We start from the raw sequence: 23,519 nt of genomic DNA on the forward strand, positions 1-23,519 counted from the left end.
TAGCTTCAATTGACTCACGCTTTCAACTATAAAAACTATGTAACATAAAGCAAAAGAAGTTCCATCAACTGGGTCTGATAAAAGTCACATCAGAATAATATATCAAACCATAAATATTAACTGTAATACAACAACAGATCTGTAGTGCACTGAAATATAATATTTAAATTATTCTCATGCAACAAATAACTAAATTAAAAAGTATATGGACACTCAGTTTGCAATATATAGTCAATGAAAATCAATTTTAAAAAATAGTCATAAAGTTTTAATCTCTTACAACTTACCTAGAAGTCTGATTGCATCAAGTATTTGGTTTACAGATGTAGAGTGAGAAAGTTGTTTCAATGCATTTCGGGCTTTTGAAGCTAAGGTTAAATGTGGATTAGTTTGAGCACGCTCTGTTGCCTTATTCAAACGAGAACGAATATCTATAAGAGACTTGGCTTCCAAGGGTGTAAGTGAAAGTAAACACTTTTCTTTATGAAGTTTTGGCTTAGAATTTTGCAAACTTGCAACAGACTTCGATTTAGATGTAACAAGATGCGTTTCCCGACCATCCAGTCGACTTGATATTTTCGTAACGTTTGCGCCCTTTTTAGAAGACTGAGCTAAAGCAAACAAATGTTTACGAATTCGAAAACCTTTCCATGCAGCTTGTATTCGTACAGCAGAACAACGTTGCCTAGCTATAAATTTAAGAAGAAAACATGCACGCCACCAACGCTGAATCATGCGAGATGAATTGTGACGTTCAACAACAAGCAAGATGATCTAGTGAAAAGTGAACAGCAAAAGATTAATAATCAATAAAAGTTGAGTAACGAATCGATTTGTTAACTTAAATTTATCAACGATGAAAAACGAGCAGTAGAAAAGTGTAAAACATTTTCAAAGCGCTGCGATTATGTTATTAGATCAATGCAGAGTGGATAGCGGCGATACTAACAATCTACGTAAGGACAAAATAGCATGAATAAAAGCAAATGAAAAAGACAAATACAGAGCTAATTTCCATTTCTAAACCCCTGCCCAAAAACAGAAAAATTAATTGTTGAGACGACCTAAAATTAGCTAGGTTGTTCTATTAAGTGACAGTTCTGATATGCAAGGAAGTTATCGGTAACTTTTTCTAATTCATGTAACCCCATTTGACATTCTTTTTATTTGATAGGATGTTTCTGTTCTTAGTCTGTTATCTTTGTTGTCTTAAAAATAATGTTTGTTGCTACATAAACAGAGTTGTTCTATTAAAATTCTGACTTCATTGAATATTAGCTATTTCTTGAATTCATGAGTTCACTCTTCAATTACGCAGGGGATTATCGTTGAAATGTTGTGTATTGGTCGCATGGTTTACCTATTCCGTATAGATTCAGTTTTATATTATAAGGATCTCTTAGTCACTTGTAATTCGAAAACAGCGTTAGTTACCACAAAACAGAATATTACTTTTGGACCAAAGAACAGTTACAATAGTATCATTGATCGGCCAAAAGTAATGTTATGTATTTTAGGGCTAAATTTGAAGCCTAGATGTAATAGGGAAGAATGCTGGGTATTTGACACTGATAAAAAATTGGGAAGACGACTACTCTAGTGCTGAAAGTGAACAATTCCGATGAGAACATTGGTCAAGGAGATGAGCGTGGAAAGAAGCAATATATCAAAGAAATAAGTGGTGAATATGTTTAAGCGATTACATCTTTAAACTGTGCAATAATTCTCCGAGAGCGATGAAAGCGCCAAAATGATTGTATTCGTAGAGCTGAACTATGCCAAACATTGATTTTACGCAACACTAGAAATTTACGAAAATGCGATTGTATAACTGTAGCTGCTGAATTCCTGTTATATTGGACTGTTGCAAGACGTTCTCGAGCCAAATATCCTCGTGCATATTTTTGAATAGTGACACACCACTGTAACAAAATATATAAATACAATTTCTAAATTAGCAAAAGTGAGGAAAACACTGAATACATATTGATAGTTTAGCAAATTGTGGAGGAATATTAAACAATCATAGAGAGCGGGTGGTTAGATTAGTGATGAAATTTGCTATGCCGTTAAACGTTATGTAAAAACCACATTGTCCCATCATTGAAACGGACGATTAAAGATTCCAATTAATCTCAAAGTGGAAATCTGTTGAAATTTGTTCAACAGTAAAAGTCGATTTAGTAGTAGAATTCGCTTAATTATAACAGTTTTATACACCTTATGTTTTATTCATGAACTTGACTAATTTTTTCAACAAATCCATTTTTCAAACTCTTAGACGTATTTATTAGCGCTGTTATGGTATTCTCTTACTCTTCATTCTTGGTACACAAATAACGACTGCCAGAGAAAACTCGGGATCTTATCTTAAAATTTCCACATTTTCAAACAATTATTGACCTGTGGCTTAGTAGTCCAATTATTTGACCATAAATAATCTCAAACTGTACTTTACTTAATTGAATTTAATGTAATCAAAATTTAACACAACAAATGTCAATGTATGAAGCTGGGTGTAGTTGTTGAATCGTATTAAACAGTCAGGTGATGTGATCAAAACTTGTGAACTATACTTTGTTGTGCTGACAAACAAATGGTAGCTAAAAATTGTAAAAGCAAAGGAGAGCTCACTAAATGACCTGGTGAATTGAGAGAGGCTGAGCTCAAAACAACTATCTGGTAGTCAAACACAACCTAAATACACGGTTAGTTACTACCACAAAATTCTATGGTTAATATATAGTAGGAGAAAATTGAACCAGAAAATAATCAAGTATATCTTTGTTTCAAAAATTCGTAAAAGATTGTATCTATGAAACAACAGAGAATTTCCTAGGCTAATATCGTTCTCCTAGTCTTTATGGGGTTAAATTCTGGGTAACTGAACAGTCATAAGAAATCAGTAACCGTTTTATGCACACAGACTTATTTTAACTGCTTATTCAGAGAAAAGATCATACACCGAGAATATTCCATTGATAGCTTTCTTAATGTCTGGTCAACTGGAAAAAAACAGTTATCTTCGGATTGAGATTTATTAATAAATATCAAATAGGCTAACATATTTAAACAAGAGTTTTTATTTATTCTATCAGAAGGCTTGAATACTTTTTTCTCTAATAGCAGTTTAGTTCACTGGAAATTCAGAAGCGCTGGTAACTTTAATCGAAACTCATCGTAATAAATCCTCAATTTAATTTTGCGAAAACTAGACAGATTCCAACCTTTTAGATATTAGAACACATCACTTTAGGATGAAGCAAATATAATATAATGATCGAATTCAAAAAGGTTCAAGTCTCATCCAAGAAAGATGAAATGATAGACGAAAAGGTAGCAACCCTAAATGAGAAAAGAATTTTCGTATCAGTAAAAGCCTATATGTAATTAATAAAACACTAAGAACCAAAGAGCTGTTTAATATTTCAGGACTTTTATTAAAACTATACATCACGATTTAATCAACTACTGTTATACACAAAAAGAAAGTTACCGATTTCAAAGACAGGAATCGTTTTCTATGGAAATAACTACGCCATTTACTCTGAATTTGAACTGCTGCCATATGCCAATGAGAAATTTCAAGTCTAACCAAATAACTTCGGAAATACGATTGTATCACAGTAGCCGCCAAAGTCATTTTAGAACGCATTTCCACAACAAATTTACGAGCATAATACCCGCGTACATATCGTTGAATTGTTAGACATGCCTAGGAAATTCAGGAAAGTAGTGGTAATATTTAATACTTATTAAATTTTATTTTATGAATAAGTATGTTTATTGAACATGTTCTTTATGGTGTTTGTATTATAAAATCACAGATTAATGTGAGTACTGTGGCACTCTTTCGACAATGGAACCTAAAAAATAGTTTTATGGGAGATTACTCATCTGAACTTTCTACTGTTAAGTTTAATCCGAAAGGGTCATGAGATACACCGGCATAGCACCCTACCTATTTCAATAAACTTGTCATGTACTACATGACTAATGAGTACTAATTTATCAAACGTAGTGAAAAAAGAAATCTGGCACTTTTCAAAGATGAGGAAAACATTCTGTTAAGGGAAATGATTAGTTTAATTTAAAAGGTATAGAAAACTGGAAATATTTTACGATTCATGAATGACGAATTTATAATTGTTAACTGAAGAAAATTTTTCTAAGAGTATGCAAATGCTATAGTCTTTATGACTATATATCAACCAATTAAACGACACTTAGTTAGTGAATAATAGCCACAAGTATTACATCCACTTCGTATTACTAAAGTGTAAATTACTCCTACAACAGACCAATGTCGATCTGAACCACCATCAATACCTATATGATGTTAATCTGGTGTATTATTTCTTTATTTAAACACATAAATATTGGTACAAGGAAGCACCAGATACATATGCGCCTCACAAATCTCATTCGATTTGTGTGAGGGCTGTGATACTGCCCAGGTGCCCAGACTGAAGCAGGTGGTTTTCTTAGGGGACCACATCCGGAGCCTTTGACCTAAAGGTCTAGTCCACAAGGCAGTGGAGCATCGTAAGGAGATGCAGTCCCATGATAGCCAGTGACCAACAGTTGGTTCATACGCCATTCGTTCCTTCAGGATACTGGAGCCCATGTGCACCATTAATCTGGTGTGCAGAGTATTAGTGTGGATAGATCTGTCTATGAGCTAAGGATAACCAAAGAATTGCTGTGACAAAGGAATTGCACGAATAAAGTGGGAATAATGTATGAGTACTAGTGGGGCTCAGTGATTTAAGTTGTAAGAGTGATCATCACCGAGTAACACGTTCTTAAGACATTGACACAAGTACCTTGATGACAGAGGCTTGTATTTAACTTATTATTTGTTGATGTTGAGATTAGGTGGAAAAGGTGAAATTAATCATTTTTTGATATTATACAGAAAAGCAGTAGTTTATTGGATTGACGCCTATTGATTTACGAAAATTTACTGTCGATCGTCCTAGAAATTATACTGTTTCTAATGTATTTTTCATAAACAGTAATCATCAATGTTTTTATTATCCAAATCAAGTTCTTTATCATTTGTATCAATCATTGAGCCCCGAAGGCGTATAATCACAAGTAAATTATATCAACTAAATATGGGATTGACAGATAGTAACAGAAAGTCATAAAATAAGAGGATAAAGACTAGTTAACTTAAAATATACAAAAAATTCAGTGAAATTCGAGTCTCCACAACTCCATAATGGAAATTACCATGTGTCCACTACTGACTAACTTCGAAAGGTAATTCTCGGAGTCCTAATGAGAAGCCGTAACCAGTGGAGTTAATCCGTGTCGAGTGTAAGGCAGTTACCTATCAAAGACAATGGAAGATGGTAGAGCAATATCGTGGATTGCTTGAAATGAGATATTAACACCACTGGATGTCAACTCAGTGGTCTACACCCTAAGCGTTCGCGAGCGAGACCTAAAGTCATCGTATCGATTACTACATGTGGGATTGTGGATGTGCACTGTTGAGGGGTCATACACTATGATGAGACGGCCGTACGTGTATTCAGGTTTTCAGTGGTGGCTTAACTCATATAGGTTTATGATTTCAATCAAATACAAAATGTAGTATCGTAGAATCTGAACTCTAAAGTACTAGCTTGAGATTATTTAGCAGTTCAAGAACATTAGTTCTTGACGTTTCGTAATGAAGATTAAGTTGAATAATTTCAACACCCTGAAGTATCACAGAATATTTTATCACAACATCGTAATCGAATGAAAATTGAATAATTACAATTGTTAGTCTGAAGGTGCATTGTTGAAAGATACCAAGTGTTGATGATACCATACATTGGAAAGAAATTACAGTTGGGATTCGTAACTACTAAGCAATATTTGAATAAAGTACTCCGATCAGTGAACAGCAATCTGAATGACCACATAAATAAGATAACTAGTTGCCAGCATTGTCAGTACAAATGTTAATCAAAATGAATAAAAATGAGAATGATATCGTTACATAATAGATGAAACATTCAAAGTAAGTTTTCAAGTTAGCTTTCTGAACTTTTTTAGATAGTAAAATATATAATCTAATTGTCTAAAAAATAGATTCTATTTATTTCTTTGTGTATTAACTTTCTATTAATATTTCAGTGAAACAAAACTCAAGTACGGTAAACCAAATTATTCTTTGATATAAAACAAAGCAATGCTTTTGTAAAATATGAAAATGATGCATTAAACACATTATTTGCATATCTTCCTTGAGTTATCGTTTACATACTCCATCATTCTTCCAATCGCTCTCTATTTACTTCCCTATTCTCTTTATGTCAATCTTCTGCTGGCAAGCATTCCACATCCAATTCCTGCTACATACTACTTATGTCTGTCCGCACCACAATATGACAAAGTAGGAATATGAACAAATCATTATATGAAGTAGTAGTGATCGAACAAAAGCTCACATGTTTTAAGTTAATATATTTTTGATGAATGTGATAACATCGCCAGGCACTTTGAATTTGAATAGCTGACTTATGCCAATTTTTTACGTTACGTTGAACAATTAATCTACGGAAATGAGATTGTATTATTGTTGCTGATTTGTTTCGATGTTCTTGTAACTGTGCAACATATCTACGGGCTAGGAATCCACGTGAAAATGCTTGAAGTATAATACAAGACTATAGTATTTAAGTGGAAAAAAGGAAACAAACGAATATAAATCACTTTTATGATTATAGAGGATAATAAAGTCTATAGAACACATGATACCAATAAGTTGTTGATAACATAGTCAAGAATTTCATAGATAACGAGTGAAACTACAGTGTACAAAACAGAAGTACAAATGTCATTGTGAACCACTTTTGTTGTAATAGCCTAAATACATGTCAGTGGACTCAACATTTGGGTGACAGAGAGGAAGAAAAAATGTGATAGATTGGGGGAATTCAGAAGTATCATATGTTTGTGCAAATAGGCTGTCCTCAAGGTCATACATTAGATAGAAGGATGACGAACCAGACGGGCTATTGAGTGAAGCTGGTGGTGCACTTTGTTGGTCTTAGTTGGCATATGTGAGAGACAGATATGTATATATACACCAATGGTTTGTGTAAACTCATTCGATTTTTCAATAATAGCTTCCTATTTATTCTTAATCTCCTCATCCATGAAGAGGGTCGGGGTAATGTTTAGCAAGCGCACATAATATCTACGATACCGTGGTTGTGTGTGAAACTTTAACTCTGGTCTTTCGTATACGCACTTAAGTATGAGATGTAAAAGAAAAACAATAAGGAGAAAGTCTTTAAAGTACAAATGGTACATTGATCTGTTTTGATCAGCAAATTTACGATTATTTAAGCGATTATGCAGCCGATTCACTCATCATTCATATTTTGCAGTTGCACATATACACTATCTCTTTATATGGGTACTAGTGGAATCTGAGATATGCGTTTTGTCTTACTTAAGACTTGTCAGCTAAATATACACGCGTCTGTGTTGATGTTTACCCAAAGACTCGAACCAGTACCATTCGCTTCAGACGCCGGCATGTTATCCACTGCGATTATGTGTTCATCAACTATACATCTCATAGATGAGTTCCAAACGGAATGGAACTCGCGTTCAGGATTTCACTGCTAACCACTTCTTGACTTTACTAAGAACTTGTGATTAAATGGCAATATCGAGGGAGTCTGCTAATAAAGACTGATAGATTGCAGTCCTTAATCACGACAAAAGGAAAATACAAGCATTTAGAAACAGCTGTATTTTACTAGTTCAAAGTCCCACGAAGATATGTAACCACAACCTAATTACAGGAGTTATGAATAGTTTGATACGTAACTTGTCGTAATATCATTGTGATTGAATAAATCACAAACAAATTTGGATATTATTTCCTTGGGATAATTTAATAGTCAACTATTTACTGGATTTATCTATGAATAGTTATTTGGTCATTTCGAATAAGTCACACTCAGTTTCAATATTTACGAATCAATAGTTTCATCATAACAAGTTATGTCTACACTACTATGATGTATCTGAAAGTATGTCGGCAAATAAACTGAACGAACGAATAATAAAAGTTAGAAATTACCTTTTTCAATAGGGCATAATTTTGACGTGCTTGGTAACCACGCCAAGCACTCTGGATTAAAGTAGCGGATCGGTGAATGCGTTTAAAATAACATCGAATTAAAAATCGACGAACATGGGATTGTATTATTATTGCAGCAGCGTTTCTCAAGAATTTGATCTGTACAACTTGTTTACGAACAAGATAACCACGTACAAATGCCTGGATAGTAGTGCATGCCTGAAAAGATTTTAAAAAAGTAACGATTAATCATTTGAAATATCAGAGTCATTAGGGCCTGTGCGATATTTATATTAGAAACAAACTGGAATAATGATAGATGATTCGTCAAAAGAATTTTAAAAATAACCGTTTCGCAACAGAGTCGCGAGCATATTCTAGGATGCATTTAAGTTACAGAGAAAACTATTAGGATTCAAAAAATTGCTATTACATAGTTTATCGACCAGTAACTTTTGAGTTATTCAAACTCATCAAGAAATACAAAATGACTTAATCAATAACGGCTAAACAAGATATATAGACTTAATTATTACATGAGTTGGCTTTTGAAACGCGCCACGACTAAATAGTTTGAATGGAGAAGTAACAAATAAAACAACGTAGAAAATAACTACATGTTCATTAGTTCAAATTAACAAAGCCTGTAAACAGCGAGAGGACATTAAGAAGATTAAGAATTAATACGTAACGGATTCGGACATATGTAGGGACGAAAGATTATGACCACTAATTCTAACAGTAAGAAGAATATTGAAAAAGGCATCAACACAAATCGACCACAAGGAAATAACCAAAGGTTTATGAATTTAGTTACAAGATAAAGTATATAATCCAACTTCCATAACAAAACTACATGAAATTATTTTGAGAGCAGTGATCCAACAATTTAAACCTAAGTTTTGACGATAAAGTGAAGCTTACTGCCTCATCCCAAGGCAGAAATTCATAAATACGAGTGTGTTAAATACTTGTGATTGATCGGCGGGAATAAGTGAATACAGACTAAACTGTGTAATGATTTTGAAAAAGCGACTTCCTATTTTTTATGAAAATCTATTACATGAAAGCTTATATCTTACGAATGAATTCCACAGTGTATTGTTTAGCTACAGAAAAGAACAACCACATATTAGTGTATTATGTGTACATAATCTTCAAGAAAACCTATTATTCAATAAAAAAGGTAAATAGATTTTTAATGCAGAAAGTATAAAGAAAATACTTATTAATTTGTCATAACATATTTTAGATTCATAGACTCACTTTGATTCTCTTTCTTTCATTACGCCATTCCCTGAAAGTAATTAGAAAACCATCAGGTGAAAATTAAGTAACATCTTCAAAGTATCAGTGTAAATGTATTGTGGGTTTACTGTTAAATATTAAGCATATACTACTGAAATGAATGGTCTAAGTTGTAAATCATCTTCAATCAAATAGAAATTGTTCAACTTCAGATTTTGACTTGTGCTGTTATGTAGTCAGGACAACATGAATGAACAATCTACTCTGTTTAGTCGAAGGAATTTTGTAGAGATCAATCTATAACGATTACAAACTACAGATATGTTCTGTTGTTGAACAAATCAACACAAACCATGTAATCCCTTTCTTACTGTGATTTTGGGTTGTTTAAAAGTGTATATAGAGTGGCTTTTTTCATTAATTCTTCAGAGGTACAAGACAGGTTTTGTATTCGGATATTCCGCAGCTTAGTAAGGTATATAGATCTGATGCTGGGTAAATATAAATCATATTTATTGTTGATATGTGTATTGTCATCAGTGAAAATTCATTTAGATTAATATATTATATCCCCTCGGTTATATTAACTGCACACACCAAATATAACTTTCTTACAGTTCATTAATTTAAAGTCAACTGGTCAAAATGGAGGAAGATTGAAAAAAAGCGTGAAGTCACTATCACTTGATTTTCTTAAATGCTACCTTATCATTTAACTTTAAGTCTTGTACAATTACAATCTTATTTTATTTACTAATGAAATGAAGATAAATAAATGAATATCCTTTCAGACAAACAATATTATGTGTAATAGGCTCGGCTTCATCAGTTGTCAAAAAAGGAAACAATAAGGAGAACCACAAAAATATGCCCAATAAATAGACACATCGTTTAATCTTAATTTGTCAAAAAATATCAAGGTAATCAATTTAATGGGTTTAGAGACATTCATCATTCCAGGAGATATGAATAAATTATATGGACTATGTCTGAATAATGATAGATAGTTATATGGGATGCACAATACAAGAAATTACCAATCTTAGGTAAGTCCATACAATCAGTAGAACAATACAATGAAAACTGCACTTCAGTTACAATTAATAAACTTTTAAGCTTTAAACTCACCTTCCATAAGGTACTAATTTTAACTTGGAGAAATTAATGTAGTCTTGAAAACGGCGCCAGGCATTTTGAATAATACATGCAGCATTATCACGAATAAGTAGATTTAATTTATGTTTATCTGAAGGACCAACAACCAATCTGTTAGCCAGATACGCTAAAATAGTGATAACTAATCCAGGTGGAAGAATATTACTAAAATCAGCCGATGAAATTGGAGTAGATAGAAGCAGTGGAACATCGCCTAGAACTGAGAGCTGGATAATACAGAAATAAATAATGATTCAGAAATATAAAACACCCGAGATAGGATATAATGTATGTGTCATAATTTTTCTGACTAGATTGCAACAGTGGATGTTAAAAGTGTAGAGTATGTATTCATAACAAGTATTCGACAACGGATTTTTTCAAAACACTGCTCACCACCTCTTCTCAAATGAACATATGGGCAGTGATGAGGTTAGGCACAGAAAGTAGATTGTTAAGTAGATGAGTTTATGAACTTACATTAAATGAAATAATTGACTCATGTGCTATAAATGAAAGTCGTTATATTCATTCACGTACGATACGAGCTGCAATGGAATTAAGTTAGAAAAATTAAAATGACGGGATCAAAACGGAGTATTGATCCATGTGGTCACTAGTTATGTCTCAACTGTCCAGATTTCCGTTAACAAGTAATTTAAAAATAGTGACAGAAAGCTATAAAGAAAATAATAAATAAAGATTTGTGTACTAGACTGCAAGACAGGGTTTACCAGTACAAAATTAACCCAAGATTAGAGATATGATTTGAACAATCTTAAAGCTCCTTGTTTATTATTTCCAAGGTTCACTTTATATGCTCTTTCAAAACATCAATTAATAGCTACGTGAATGGTCGCTATATAAAACAACTCACAAAAAATCAATAAACTTTATAAAATAACTTTTTTCATTAATTTAATCAAAAAGAGGGTGAAAACCTACTTTCTTTTGAAACAATGATAAATTGAAAAGATTGTTACGTATGAGTAAGTGGTTCGGCAGTGGAATCGAAAGATTATTATTAGTACACGTTGTACACTGGCGAATTAAACCTTGAGGTAAAACAGTTGGTAAATAATGGTGCAACAGATAACATAATGCTCTACCATCTGTAAACGATTCATCTAAGCTAATAACCTAAAAAGATGAAAATACAACAAGGAGTCACGTGTTTTAAATAAATAAATAAATAAAATCTCACGGGATTAGATAATGTGAAACAATGTGGTCATCATAAATTAGGATAAAATTATAATTGTTCAATAGATGCCATGAATTATAATCATCGTAAAACCTAAGACTAATATAGACCGAGCTAAGTTAACAAACTACGACATGCTTTATATACTGTCAGATTCAGTTCTTTTAACTACGTAAGTCTTAAACTAACAGATTGACACTTTTTTGTAGGCTCTAGAAAGTAATCAAAATAGTTACCAGTGAGGTTAGGAACTAAATTAGAGTGACTTATATACAAAATGGTTGTTAGTAATCAAATTTAAATGATCCCGATTATTATTAGAATTAAAGGGACGGTAGTAAAAAGGTTAAAGATTGTTTAGACACCTTGAAAACCTTTTGATATTATGAAATCGTAGAAATTTTAAAAGGAAGTTCACACACTTTGACTTACTGGAACATTATACAAATGACAAACTAAGGAAGCCCAGTAGAGTAATTTGAAGTGAGCCATATGGTTTTTATCGTCTTTTACATTATTGTCAGTAGATATATTTAACTTTAAATGATTTAGTTCGTTCATACACATATTTGTATCGGTTGAATTGATATTTGTTTCAAGAGCGTGAATTTCATTTTCTAATGCGGAATGGTCAAGTAACGCAAGAACTTGATGACGTAACAATAAGCACCAAAGTAGTGTAAGGGTTTTTTCACGATGTCCATCGACAATATCACGAGGATCAATTAAGCTCCCTTTGGTAAGAACAAAATATAAGCAAAGAACTGTAAAAAACATAGACAATTGGTTCACTGTAGAATAATACAATAAGTAACTATTAAAAGCAAACCATTGATACTTTCAAGCAATGTAGTTAGTGTAGCGATAATTAAGTGACACACTTATGAGTCACTCATCTATAAATAATGTAAAATTTTCATAAATTTGCATCAGTGAAAGTTATCACACTTCACATCAGTACAGAGATATTGAAAAAAAGGAAAACAATATCAGTGATAGTCAAACACTAAACGTAAGAAATACAGTTTCAAATGAGTGGATGTTAAGTGTGAGATAAAGTTAGACTCAAGATTAAATAAGACTTAACAGATGAACAAATATAACTTGTTTACCAGGTACAGAGTCGCACACTCCACTTGGAGACATATGCTATATGTGAGGGATAGTGGTATTACTCCATTGCCGAAATTGAAATAGGCAAAAAGAGACTCGAGGACGCAATCTAGCGATTGGAACGATTACTGTACGATGTACGGCAGATTTAGAGTATCTATCAGATCAATTATCCTTGACAATTTTGGAGATAAAATGATGGAGGTATATCCAGAGACTAGCTGCATCTGATATGATGGCCTGAAAAAGTTTAAGACGGGGGAACCGAATATGCCTTTTGATGGGTTGATGGCTATATTTTAAGGTCGAAAGCGTTCAAATTTACTGCTACACTTTATACTTCGCTATCGCATTAGGATTTGTGTATTACAACTTGACTTGTAGCTAAATCTAAAATACCTAAATTATTAACCGCGATAAACAAAGACAACACTATGAACCATTTCTTCAACAAGAACTTGTATAAAAAACTTATCGAATTTAAACTAAGGAATCCATTACATATTAGAGAACTCGAAGGAAAGGCTATTGAGTGGGTAGAACTTTATAAAGTTAGTAGACTCGATAAATAAATACATTCCTTTATTATGAGAAAAGAAACATGATAAAGGATGAGCGTTTGTTGGCACCTATGAAGGACATTTTAGTAATAAAGTTGAATCAGTGACATTGTTTATGTGCTAACAAGTTCAACATTTGTGACGTAATAAGTTACTAGCCATAATGGACATGAAAGTATACGGTGAAAAGTTAGGTAAAACTAATAAACTACAAACACATACCGTCTGCCATTGATATTTGACCATATTGTTCAAAAGATTTCAGGGCAACTCCAACATTGTGTATTTTTTGAAGGCGACTTATAGCAGGGAAACGAACCATAGACATGAGACTATTCGGTTTGACGACTACAGGTGGTTTCTCAGTGGACAATGTAGGAATTAATAATTCAGCAAGTTTCCTAAATATCAATAAAAAAACTATTAGGAGCGATGGATGAAGTAAGGGGCAAGAAATTGTAATGTAAACGATGAGTTCCAATGCAGATAACCATGTCAAATTTCACTAAGGAAATACTTAAATGTAAGTCGTATTTATGCAAGATGTAATGAAACTCATTGTGTACAGCAAAGAATACAAATAATTATCATACTGTATAACTCACACCAAACGAACGCCATCCCTTAAATCTACAGCCAAATTTTCAACAGTAAACTGATATTCGTCTAGTGGTGTTTGATTCACTGTGACTTGTGCTCCCAGATAGGCTAAATGACGAACTAGATTATTTTCACCATGAAGAAAATTTTGAGCAAATGATAATAAGAGCGATGAAGAGGACTGAAATAAGACAAAACAAAAATAATCTTAAAAATTAAATACAAGATACAAACCGACCGTCATATAAAGGTTGTATTTAAAAAAACGTAAGTTATATGACCACAAGCAAAAATACACAGTTTATGACTTTATTCTTACATTTAAATAAACAGAATATTGATTGGTTTGTAGAGGGGCTAAAGTAGCTACACCTCATTTTATTTATTACTATCTTGTTACCCGATCATGTACTTTAACATATGTTGTAATTTTTGTTGAGACCTGAATCGAAAACCGGATATCTATCCAAAAATGTGTAGTTACAAAATAGAACTAATATAAGACCCGAACTTGAAAGCAGTCAAAGTATAGTAAACTATGAATAACACTTAAAAAGTTAAACATTGTGGCAATGTAATTAAAATAACGAGAATATGCAGTTATAGAGAGTAGAGTTCTTACAATAAAGCGGGTACAGAACTAACTTGGTAATTAGAAATAGGATAAGAATTCAATTGAATGATACTTGAACTAATAGTCATCAAATAGAATAAGGAGGAGAGATGAGTTATGAAAGAAATTTTCCACTACCTTGAAAAAGAGTTGACCAAGTTGTTAAGCAATAACTGATTACATGAACGTTTTCTGATACATCGAATAAAATCGTCTTTTGAATGTGGAAATGAATATCAATGATCAATAGGCGGATGAAAAGTTATATGTTTAGTGTATAGATTTAAAAATATCAATCACCAAAAGAGAGAAGAAAGGAAATAATATAAATATGTTTTTTAATAACTTAATTCTGGGATAATCGTAACATTAAATTGGCCTGTTTGAACAACAACAACAACAACCACTAATATTAACTTGACTTAAAAAATCCACTAACAAGAAAATAAAAATATAAAGAACAGAGTCTTTTATCAGAATCAATCATCGATTTTTCAAACCGTTTCTTTGTGTAGATAATAATCCGCAAAGTGTTTAGTTTAAAGGGAATCATCTGAAAATTTTATTTTTACGTAAGTTCATTGATAAATGTATGGAGTTCAAATAAGACTATCATATACAAAAACAGTAATTATTTATAGTTGAGATCATGAATCAATTGAAACTAGACCATCATGGAAATTGATTCATGATCTCAACTATCAAAATTATTATAGTATCCACAAAACCCCTTCTGATAATAATTATTTATGATAAAAATTTATTGATCATTAAATTAATTAATTTATTATAGATTATATTGTTTATTATATTTCTTTCTCTTAATATGATCTTTTAATTGTATGATCAGTTAAATATAACTTACTTTAATGAGAGATTTAATGCGAAATAAGCATGGATCATATTTGATTAACATGTATCTTTTAAAACAGTCTATAATCCAAATAAATATGATAAATCGTTTGATTACATGACGATTATAGAGAATATCACGGTTTGGTAATATATCTGTAAAGATTATACAAAAATAGAATATATTCAGTAAAGCTAACAAATTTTATTGGTTATTAGATTTTCTTAGAAGGATATATATGAACCACTGAAAACCTGGATGCACTGGACGGACGTTTCGTCCTAGTATTGGACCTCTCGGCAGTGCGCATCCAAGATCCTGCATGAGGGACTCGAACCTAGGAGCACCGGTCTGGTGCAAACGCCGAATCTCCGGACCTGGCATCCAAAGGTGTTAATGTGTAATTTCAACCAAAGCACGATATTGCGCGACCATCTTCCACTGTCTTGGTGGGTAACTGCTTCACACCCGACACGGATTAACTTCAGTAGTTACGGTTTCTCGTCAGAACTCCGAGAATAACCTCTCAAAGCTAGTCACTACTGAGTAATATCGTGGATCGGATGAAGTTAGATATTAACACCGTTGAATGTCAGTTCAGTGGTCTCCACCCTAAGCGTTCGTGCGCGAGACCTAAAGTCATCGTATCGATTACTACATGCGGGATTGTGGATGTACACTGTTTAGGGGTCACATACTATGACGAAACGGCCATACAGTGTATTCAGGTTTTCAGTGGTGGTCTAACTCATATAGGTTTATGATTTCAATCAAATACAAAATATAGTATCGTAGAATATGAACTCTAAAGTACTAGCTTGAGATTGTTTAACAGTTCAATGATTCAGAACATTAGTTTTTGACGTTTCGTAATGAAGATTTCGAAGATTAAGTTTATTAATTTCAACACCCTAGAGTATCACAGAATATTTTATCACAAAATCGTAATCAAACGAAAATTGTACAATATTTACTTGTGTTAATTATTTAATGTGTATAATATTGAGCACAAAGTACACAAGTTACGTGCTTAAATTCTCAAGGTATCAATAAATGTATATGAATGAATTTCTATTGCTCCCAAAAAGATATACTTATTTTCTGTGACAATATTCATAATTAACATTGAACCTAGAATAAATGTTTTATTTATTTATTTAGACAGATAAATATTGGTACAAGGGGGCACCAGATATATATGCGCATATATATATATATATATATATATATATATATATATATATATATATATATATGGCATAAATGTCCGTTAGCTCAAGTTGTCACACTACATTAACACAATAGAACGGGGTTAACGCGGTGAATGACAAATGAGTCAAAATAATTGTGCCAGTAATAATAATTAAGAAATAAATACTGAGGTTATTATCCGATAAGGAATGTAAAGGTACGTATGAAGGGATACAAAAATCTAAGATTGAGAGAAAATGGATCTGCACTATTATGACAGACTTTAGGAAATTTCACTCAACGTCTTTAACCATTGGTTGCGGTCATTGTGAGGACCCGAATCACAAATTTTGTAATGTGGTTCAGATTAAAAGTCAATGACTTCATGGACTGATGTTATAGATAATGCAAAAAGGACAAATGCTTGAGGCTGATCACACAAGATCTTCTTGCGGTAAGTTTCTGATGTGTCAGGTCTGTTCTTATTGAGGTTAACCACCGGCGACCATATCTAGGGAGCAAGTCGAAGGGTCATTTTTAGAGCCGATATTTTTTAATCTCGTCCATTTACTGTGGGAAGCAGCATCAATGTAGATGTTTATTGTCTGAGAGAAACACCTTACTGACGTCACAACCCTGCACAGTCGGTAGTACGACTTCGCCCTCAGTGACACCGAATTTCTTAGCAGGTACATTATCTTGGAAAACACGAAATCTGAAAAGGTGTCACAGTGTTTATCACTTTGACTTAACAGTATGAGACTGAGATACTTACAACAAACAAATGTAAAGGGAAAATATAAAAATATCTTATCTTCTTAAAGCTATGTAAATAAGCTTACTTGGCTTTGTTGAATTTGTATCGTTTCTAGTTGTATGATGAGATGACTGTTTTAGTTTTTTATTATCAGCAGCTGGTTTGGTTGGTAAAACTGGTTTATTCAGACCGAAAGAATCAAAAAGGTAACTGTGTATCTTTTTAGATAAACAACTTGTATACAGATTTTTGTTATCCTCAGGGCAGGGTTGGTCATTAATCTCTTGTATAATTGTAGAGCAAACATTGTGTGACGTGACTGATGAATAAGAGTGAGTTGAAGATGAACTTATCAATGCATCCAAAGTAAGATGAAGCCAGATAGGAGCATAATTTGTCAACAAATAGTCTTGAATTCGACGCTGCAAACCTTGAATTGAAAAAATGATGAATACTCATTATATGCCCAAAAGTGTAACAATAAATATACACTATTTGAAAAGCTAGTACATACCTTTATCAACACGAAATGATAGTAGTTGGACAGGTGTTAGCTTTCCATTGTCTACTTCACGTTCGATCCGTTCTCCAGGAGTCATGATAGTGGTTGAAGTCAGTAATTCAACTGCCTTCTCCACTGTTGAATGATAGACACTTGATCCAACTACACAAATATCCTTGGAAGAGCTCGTTGGATGTCCATTGTAACTATTTGCTGCGATACATGGAGCAAATACGCCATTCAGCCACTGAGTCAAACCATAAACACTCATTTCAGATAAAACAGAGGTCACGTTGGTGTAAAATAGATTTCCATCCTGTTTCTTTTTATAGGTGGATACAGGTCCACAGGCAACTGAAAAACAAAGCAAATATAAAAATAATATACAGTATCTGCATTTATTAAAAAAAACATCTAATGTTTTGTCTGTTTAAATAATACAAATACATGGGCAATATTAATGATAATTAACAAAACTTAATGACCATTTAAACCTGAAATAACCATAAACACAAATGGTTAACACTTTTCAACAAGTAATGGAGAAGGAAGGTGACAACAGTAAAATGAGAATTATGTAAGTTATTCAAATACAATTGTAAGAAACGACCTAGATGATAAGTGCTAAGTTGGTTACAAAATTACTCGAATTTTGTTAACAATGCTAAAATCTTACTAGAAACGATAACCACAACTGTTTTTTTCTAATTCAATTTTCCACCAGAATTTTGTTTTTTCCTTATTAGTTGCAACTACTTTCAGCTCGTTAAAATTCTGTATGCTTGATTATTATGTTTTAGTTACCGTACATACAGAGTTGTACCATTTCGTTTTACTTTACTTGTATTCGAATATTAAGTTTTTCTAAAATTCATCTTCTCCCTGAGTTGATGGACAAGTGTTGAGATGTTGAGTACTAGTTTTCGTTATCAATCTATGCAATAAAATAGGTCGTATTGGAGTAGCCCAATTGTTCATAACTCCGCAAGTATTGCAGGCCAGTACTAGACCCCGAATATTGAGACGTAACAATAAGTGAGATGAATATATTCGAAAAAGAATATCTACGTGCTAGAAATGCAAAAATTCGAATGTAGGTAGGTCAAGAAAAAACCACAGAGAGTTGCAGCTATTTAAATCATGCACATGATGGACAAATATGAAGCAAATGTTTATCAAGCTAATGCATAGACATGGTTTTCATATACATATATTTTGGATATACGCTTTTCTTTTCTTATGAGTAGGTGTCTTTGAAACCCTTGCATCAACACCCATGAAATGTATATAATTAGGTGTTTTGAAAGGATCGAACGTTCTTAAAAGAAATATTTAAAAAAGTTTTAAGAGTGTTATTGTTATTAACACGAAAATGAAGTTTTAAAATTAATGGTATATTAGTAGGGATCAGAATAAGATTATCCCTTGTTACTTCGTTATTTTTAAATTACATCTTTTAATATCGTAGTTATATATTCATAAAAAAGATTATGATTTATTTGTAGTGGTTGTTTGAATCATTACAGTGATGTTTATTACTCTAATTGATCTTCCGGTACATGTGGATCCCAAGCGGATTGGCGCGATATTGCCTTAAGTCACAAGCATTATAAACAGAGATGGATGGTGGCTAGTAGTGCCCTGTTTGGGATTCATTAGATGGATGTACCTGGGTCCCAGAGTTGATGTTTACCAAGTTCTGTTCGCTTCAAACACTATCCCATTATCCACCTCGCTACTGACTTGTGCAATGGGGTGAAGTTTAATTCATTTTTATTAGTTATTTGAACATTCCCATTATGTTTAGGATTGTAACTGATCAGTCTTTTTTGGCATATGTGAATCTTATGAGGATTGCCTCGATATTGCCTTCAGTCACAAGCATCATGGTTGTTGGAAGTTTTAGTCAGAGACGCAGATAAAAGTAAGTTGGAATATGACACTAATGTACGTCTTTCTACACAATATGAGAAAATCTGTGAGAGGAAGGAGTGACATTTTTTAATTTCAAAAGTAGGGGAAAAAGAAACGAAATGCGACGAAGGTAGGTAAAGAGAAAGGTGATCTAGGAAGAATAGGACAATGCTTATGCTATGATGTTAAGTTTAGAGACATAGTAATAACCTCATAATTTGTTAAAACGATAGGGAAACTATTACTATTCTCACTTTATCTAACATTAATGAACAAAAATGATCCATAAAAGTTTTCTTACAAACACGAAAAGTATCTTGGATGTTGTGGTTGTAATAAGTTATCATAAATGACCCAACTTATGTTTAATGAACTTTCTTAGACTACACTTTTAACAATGGTTTTGCTACATTGAGTAAGTTTGTCAAATTGAAAACCACGAAGCGGATAAATGATTGGCTCTTTTTATTTTTCTCAAAGAAAATGGTAAACAATGCATAACAAAAATAGTTCTACTTCTCCAGTAGCCGACGTTCGTCAACTTAAGGAAGCTACTCTACAACACCAGCCCATAAAAGTTGAAAGCTGCTTGACTGATATGGTGGTTAGAACACTTCACAACCAATCACTCAGTTACAGGTGTGAATCCAAATTAGATAATCTTAAGATATATTATTATTAGCCCTCAGATAAAAAGAACACCAAGGTCAAGAATATGATCCTGTACCTGTTTAATGAGCTGAGAAACTGCATTACTGATTCACGAAATTATTGAAGGACAATCTTATCAGGAATATAAGATGAATTTTAACTCATCACAGTAATTAGCACTTCACGCTACTAATGCTTTCATTTGTTTATACACTTAAGAATAAACTAATCCAATGTTCCATCAACATAATTCTCTTGTTTGTCTGATGGGTACATCGAAAACGACTTCCAGGACGATTTATCTGAACTATAAGAATACGAATGATTGAGAGGTCTGAATATTTTCAAACTTAATATGAGAGCAACAAGTAGGTGAAACTGCTTGTGCAAGAAAGAATAAAAACTTGATAAGCAAAAATTATTAGTGTAATAAATAGCAATTGGTGAATCCTTTCATTACCAACAAATAGCACAAAAATAAACCGATGTAAACATTATTATTACCTCCTTTTAAAGCAGGTGAACGTACAAGCTTCGGTGAAACAAATGCCGTAGCAGTGCAATTCAAAAAATTCACATCTGTAGTTAAATTCGTCTCTGAGCACAACTTATTCGATCCAGCTATTGACTGTCTAGACGAACTCAGCTCCTTCATCTCGTGGAATCTACCAAAAATAGACAGATTTCTAGTGGGAGTGGCACATGTCGGCTGTGAACTTGATCGACGTCGACTTTCTGCTGTTTTAACTTTACAAAATAGTAATGACAGATTAACAGCAATTAAGCATAATAATACTCCAAATACTAGAATTTCATCAACACTACGACTACAGATTAATAAACATCAAAATTATATCGGAACCATTGTTGTTGGGGCGATCCTGAAAATTTCTTGCAGTAGACATGGAAAGCTCAGGAAACATTTTATCCAATCAGCGTTTGACTAGAAGTTTCACTAGAAACACCACGAAAGTGAAAAGTCACATGCAGAGTTTCTGATTGATTACTACACTGCTACTGTGTTTAGTAGCATTCCAGAACCCAAGGACTTCTAAAATACTATGAAAACCTTATATTTTCTGTACATAAATGAACCTTTGGAGTAAAGTGCTTCTCGCATATTTTGCGCCTTTTCTCTCGCGTTCAAGTCGCTGTGCAGTTCTAGCTTGGGGGTTACGAGTCTAGCTTGGGATCCGAATATAGAGAAAATCAAAAAGACTTATCAATTGTGATATACAAGAATTTAAAGGATAGTTGGTAGAAACATGCTTGTATTAGGAATACAATTTTGATTGTATTATAAGGAGTGTATAAACAGAGTGATCTCCTGTGATAAACCGCTTGATTCATAATGTGGAGGTAAAAATGATTTACAGATGTAGAAGATACAAACGTGACAAGATTAAGATGTCCAGATTGTCTTTTTAAATTACGATTTTAATTTTTTAAAAAATAACTTATCGTAAACGTTTCTACTGTTCTTAATAACGGAACGCGAACAAATCATAAGCTTATAAAATATGTAATTAGGTCATAAAGCTGATTATTTTACTCGGTGCAATTACAGCAATGATAGTTGGGGAGCATCTGACTGGAAACAGAAGCTTCATATCACTGAATAGATGGGGCGTGTAGAATCCATAAGGAACTCATTTGGTTTTTATTTAACAAGTTATAATTAATTTACTGACTTATTCATCATAGTTCACTTCGGAATTATAACCTTATACGTCAAACTATCTTTTATGCTAGTCATGGAATCATGATGTCTTTCTTTAATGTCTGATTCAGAAATGACCATTCAAAACCATATGTTATATCAGTGCACGATGGAGACTGTTTAATATATGCCTAGGATTATCCTTCTATGAATAAAGTGGAAGACAGTCTCCTTAGTAGTATTAAATCAGTTTTGCCTTCTTCCTTACTCGGTACTTTTTATAAAACACCATGTGCTACTTATTGATATTCAGTAGTTTATGTTCACTCAAATTTGATTTGTCTTCCAACTGCATCACGAAACAAACCGTAACTTGGAATTATGAAGGCAAAAGGAAAAGAGGCAGACATTGAGCCGAGAATTGGAGGCAGACATCAAAGGAATGAATAGCACTTGGAAATAACTGGGAAGGAAAGCCCAAGACAGAGTTGGTTGGCGAGTCTTAGTAGGCGGTCTATGTTACATGAGGGATAACAGGCGTAAGTCATCTTAATAGACTGCTAATCCTAAACATTCGTAACATTTCCTCGACACATTTTTTCATATGCACTTCAGGTAGTAATTGTTCCTCCGTTATGTGTAATCCCTGTTATATATGCTAACAACTGACACCTTGTCTGAACATCTTGACTTCTACAGAAGAATAGCGCTCAATTTTTTCGGTAATCGCTGGTAAAAGTTTAACACAACATTGTAGTATCCCATGAGCCCCAGAACATATCACGGCTTTTCATTCATTTCGCTTAACGGACGTGCTTTCTACTTCACTGCATCTTGGCAGCGTAACAGACGTTAATATACCTAATGAGTTATTTTTGTTGTTTTCCTTCCTAGTACTGCTTTCCAGACAAGACCAGTCTTTCGATTTCGAGACATAAATCGATCACTGGGTCAGAATCCGCAAAAGAATTTCGTAAATGGTATGTGAGAATTGGTTGACATTAAAACCAATGCCCCAAGCTATATAGCCTCCTGTTTCAAACTTCGGTGCGGAAGTTGTCGAAGGTGGTTTCAGTTCTTCTGGAATAAACTGGACTATTGGAAGAAAATAAAGTGATGACGAATTCTCAGCAACATAATACCTACACTACTGAACCCAGTGGTTCCACTTCCTATCGAGACATAACAGCATTTCTGATCTAGTTTTCGGTTGAAATATTGCTCCTCTATGTTGAAGTCCTAAAAATATCTGTCGTCAAAGAATGAAGAGACCCAGAAATGGCAGGAAACGTTTTATCCTATCAGGATTGAATAAAATATTCGCAGAAACATCTGGAAAATGAAGAATCAGATGACGCTGTTTCGATTGGATATTTACCCATGCCATTACTAAGTTTAAT

General features: G+C 33.1%; 1 protein-coding gene across 2 annotated transcripts in view; it reads right to left on the bottom strand.

The window, feature by feature from the left end:
• Positions 1-23,519, bottom strand: part of Smp_176000.1 (myosin V, putative) — a gene marked incomplete at both ends in the record, with an annotated part of 44,309 nt that overhangs the window by 8,382 nt on the left and 12,408 nt on the right. For both annotated transcript variants that reach the window (XM_018792882.1, XM_018792883.1), the window contains 15 exons: positions 288-774; positions 1,704-1,922; positions 3,497-3,715; positions 6,450-6,668; positions 8,099-8,317; positions 9,365-9,395; positions 10,475-10,728; positions 11,447-11,641; positions 12,138-12,469; positions 13,601-13,779; positions 13,984-14,159; positions 15,457-15,599; positions 17,478-17,822; positions 17,907-18,248; positions 21,129-21,206. In XM_018792882.1, coding sequence (XP_018644029.1) covers positions 288-774; positions 1,704-1,922; positions 3,497-3,715; positions 6,450-6,668; positions 8,099-8,317; positions 9,365-9,395; positions 10,475-10,728; positions 11,447-11,641; positions 12,138-12,469; positions 13,601-13,779; positions 13,984-14,159; positions 15,457-15,599; positions 17,478-17,822; positions 17,907-18,248; positions 21,129-21,206 — 3,438 coding nt within the window. The remainder of the gene's footprint in view (positions 1-287; positions 775-1,703; positions 1,923-3,496; positions 3,716-6,449; positions 6,669-8,098; positions 8,318-9,364; positions 9,396-10,474; positions 10,729-11,446; positions 11,642-12,137; positions 12,470-13,600; positions 13,780-13,983; positions 14,160-15,456; positions 15,600-17,477; positions 17,823-17,906; positions 18,249-21,128; positions 21,207-23,519) is intronic.

Source organism: Schistosoma mansoni, assembly GCF_000237925.1.
Source record: "Schistosoma mansoni, WGS project CABG00000000 data, chromosome 1 unplaced supercontig 0153, strain Puerto Rico, whole genome shotgun sequence".
NCBI classification, from domain to species: Eukaryota; Metazoa; Platyhelminthes; class Trematoda; order Strigeidida; family Schistosomatidae; genus Schistosoma; species Schistosoma mansoni.